The sequence below is a fragment of the Triticum aestivum genome, chromosome 3D, assembly GCF_018294505.1.
Source record: "Triticum aestivum cultivar Chinese Spring chromosome 3D, IWGSC CS RefSeq v2.1, whole genome shotgun sequence".
Taxonomy (NCBI): domain Eukaryota; kingdom Viridiplantae; phylum Streptophyta; class Magnoliopsida; order Poales; family Poaceae; genus Triticum; species Triticum aestivum.
In genome coordinates, this window is record NC_057802.1 from 572197844 (window position 1) to 572200908 (window position 3065).

Here is a 3065-nt window from a genome sequence, read left to right on the forward strand (position 1 = left end):
AAAGGTGGCTTTCCCGATAATTAACCGGTGGTTCGATAATAGGAGGGTGGTTGTATCCTAACCCACCATGATCAAACCCCTAGTTTCATGCTTTGAATTTTCATTAATGCAGATTATTATTTTTGGTGTGATGCAACTTTTTTGTCCATAGCGAGACAATTGTGGTCTCTTCGGCAAACTAGAAACTCTGTAACTCCAACCCGACCGTCAGTAGATGTTGTTTAAGTGTATGTGTGTAGTGATGTAAGTGTGCAGTGTGCACATCTAGTCTGTAAGGGTTGATCAATGCATAACTTCAACGTGCTGCCCCGCAGGCCATGTAGGCTCAGGTGTCAGGATATATTGACTCGAATGGTGTCAGGGAGGCAGGTGCCTAGGGAGAAAGAGAGTGATCCTATGGTAAAAGTTAGGATACAAGAGATGCATGCATGCACGTGTACCCAAATTCAGCTTTTCCACTTGCTTGATGAGGCTCATTGGTGGCTGCTTCCATTGAAAAGGACAAACAAACGAATGTCGGTAGCTACTTTTCCTCGTGGGGCACTTGCACGGGGATGCCTCCATTGTTTATGCCATAATTATGGTTGATAAAGAATCCTACTATACATATACGACACCTTAGGTACGATTCTGAGCTGACAGTGATAATCAAACCGTACGGAGGTGAAATTTAAATGCACCCCGCCGCTATATTTGCTACGGTATAAGAATCGGATAGTTTCGTTTTATAAAAGAGAGAAGTTTGAACTAAAAAAAAAACAGAAGTTTTTTCTTTGAGAAAAGAAAAAACAGAAGTTGGCTTTCTCGTATGGACAGCCACCAGACCAAACACAACCGAAATTTACCTCATCACGCGAAAAAAAAACCTAACTCTATTCTCCCTCACCTCTCGCACGGAAAGGAAAAAGCAGCGGCGGCGTCTGCGATTCCCGATCGGATCGGAGCGGTTGAACAAAGGCGGCGGCGCTCGCAGCTCGAGGTAGGTGCATCTCCTCCTCTCCCCCTCTTTCCTCCACTCTGCTTCCCGACGGCTGCTCTGGACGTGGCCGGCGGCGGCGGGGAACGGGGGCGCTGTGGCGGCGGCGTGCGGAGGCGCCGGCGGCTGTGCCCCCTCACCCTCCCCTCTTTCTCGTTTCTCAGCAACAAGCACGGTGAAGCTCGATCCGACATCTCTCTCTGCTCCGTGTTCTGGGTAACTGCTCCTGTTTATGCCAGATCTGACGCATCTCTCCTTTCCTCTGCTCCTAGCACGGAGGACTACGGAGCCGGCGAATAGAAGCAGCAAGGCTGTCTCTCTCTTCCGCACTCAAAAAATCGAAGGTACTGCCCTGCTGCGCATAGCAACCGATTTTCGCCATGTTCTTCTATGGTTTCATAATTTCATTGGATGGACAGTGAGAATGTATCTGATGGTGCATAACAGAGCATGTATATTTGATTGTATAATGGACAGTGGACAGTGGGCATGCTTTTCATTGTGTATGGACAATGAGCATATATTTGAGTGTGCTATTCCAAGTTGTGTGTATTGTATGGACTTTGAGCATGGTAGAATACATACAGTCCGTATTTTTATTTGTGGCAGAATATAGAGTACCATATGCCCTGCAGAATATAGAGCCTTAGTTATTAGAACACAATTTAATATCTCTTTGTGTCGAAGTCATACTATTTCATAATGCTTTATTGAAAATACTATTTCATAATGTGTGGTTGACTAGCAAGGGGTTGAAGAGAGCAAAGATAACATCCCTACTTTTGCCTGCCGGGGCAAAGGAAGAATGGGGGTGGAATTTAGGACCACTTTCACTTTTCATATATAATGTTTTCAAAGATCTTACAAATTCTAGTTTTAATCATTTAGGTTATTCGATGTGCAACACCATTTAGGTTATTTGAGCTAAAAGCTTAATTTGTTGTTTCCTTTGAGCTATACGTTCCTTTCAGTCAGGAGCTTGTTTTATTTTCATTGAACATGTATCATATAGTTACTTTCTTTATTTTGTTGATGATGGAGCAGATTTCTTTGAATTACGTACTTCTGCAAACTGAATAATTGCTGGACGTTATTAGACCTTGGTTACCATGGATTTTCTTGAACCAATGATAGCCTTAGACGAGACGCATTATCAAGACGGTTACAAAGATGGTTATGATGATGGCATGGTATCTGGAAAAGAAGAAGGAAGGCAGGTCGGTTTAAAGTTGGGTTTCCAGGTAGGTGAAGAGCTAGGTTTCTATCAGGGCTGCTTGGATGTGTGGATGTCAATAATTCGCCTTGATCAAGGTGCATTCTCAGCTCGGGTCAGGAAATACATGGAGCAACTAGCTGCACTTCTAAGCAACTATCCTTTGTCTGATCCAGAGAATAATCACCTTCAGGACATGATGAAGGAGATAAGGCTGAAATTCAGGGTTATCACGGGAAGCTTAGGAGCAAAATTGGGGTATGAAGGTCGTCCCACATCATCAGAGCAAGACCTTGAGGATATTTAGCTTGTTTAGCATTATTCATAGGGTTCTTATGGATTATCAAATCTCAGCACCACTTTGAAACTGATATTTGGTGTCTATATTGTTTGCTTTTGATTTTGGACTTATGATGTTCAGTTTCACGTATGTTGCTAAAGGTCTGCAAGGAAATGTGCCGCCCCTGGGATAATGGAGGATACTTGAAGCAGTGTATCTAACAACCACTTAAAGTCTCTTCAACTTGAGAAAATTTTGGAGTCGTGTTATTTCTTATCTCTCTTCTTATCTTTTCAAGATGAGATGATATTCTTTGCTGTACTGAACACATAGCAATTTTATGCCAGTCGCATGTATTTCCACTCTAAGCAATGATCAGTTTTTCATTGGCTTTTATATCGTACAGTACTACTTTAGGTGCTATATGCTTACATGACAAATGTCTTATTGATGCTTCTAGTTTATACATGATGTCATGATATTATCCAACTTTTTTCTGGGAGAATATCTAACTGGACGTCAGGTGACGCTTCTAATTTATACATCATGTCAGGCTAGGTTTTGCATGTATACTCGAACACAAAATCGCAATCCGG

At 42.5% G+C, this 3065-nt stretch overlaps 1 protein-coding gene across 2 annotated transcripts; it reads left to right on the forward strand.

The window, feature by feature from the left end:
• Nucleotides 1-834: 834 nt before the first annotated feature.
• Nucleotides 835-2865, forward strand: LOC123075542 (protein LTO1 homolog). Of its 2 annotated transcripts, none has more exons than XM_044498125.1 (3): nucleotides 835-979; nucleotides 1249-1320; nucleotides 2021-2865. In XM_044498125.1, the coding sequence occupies exon 3, from the start codon at nucleotides 2086-2088 to the stop codon at nucleotides 2494-2496; it is 411 nt and encodes a 136-aa protein (XP_044354060.1). In that variant the 5' UTR covers nucleotides 835-979; nucleotides 1249-1320; nucleotides 2021-2085; the 3' UTR covers nucleotides 2497-2865. The 2 variants fall into 2 exon arrangements, with proteins under 2 accessions (XP_044354060.1, XP_044354059.1); XM_044498124.1 differs by having other exon boundaries at nucleotides 845-1151.
• Nucleotides 2866-3065: the final 200 nt, after the last annotated feature.

What these genes read in the sequence shown, in the direction of transcription:
- LOC123075542 (XM_044498125.1), top strand. Translation starts at nt 2,086, where the DNA reads ATGGATTTTCTTGAACCAATGATAGCCTTAGACGAGACGCATTATCAA.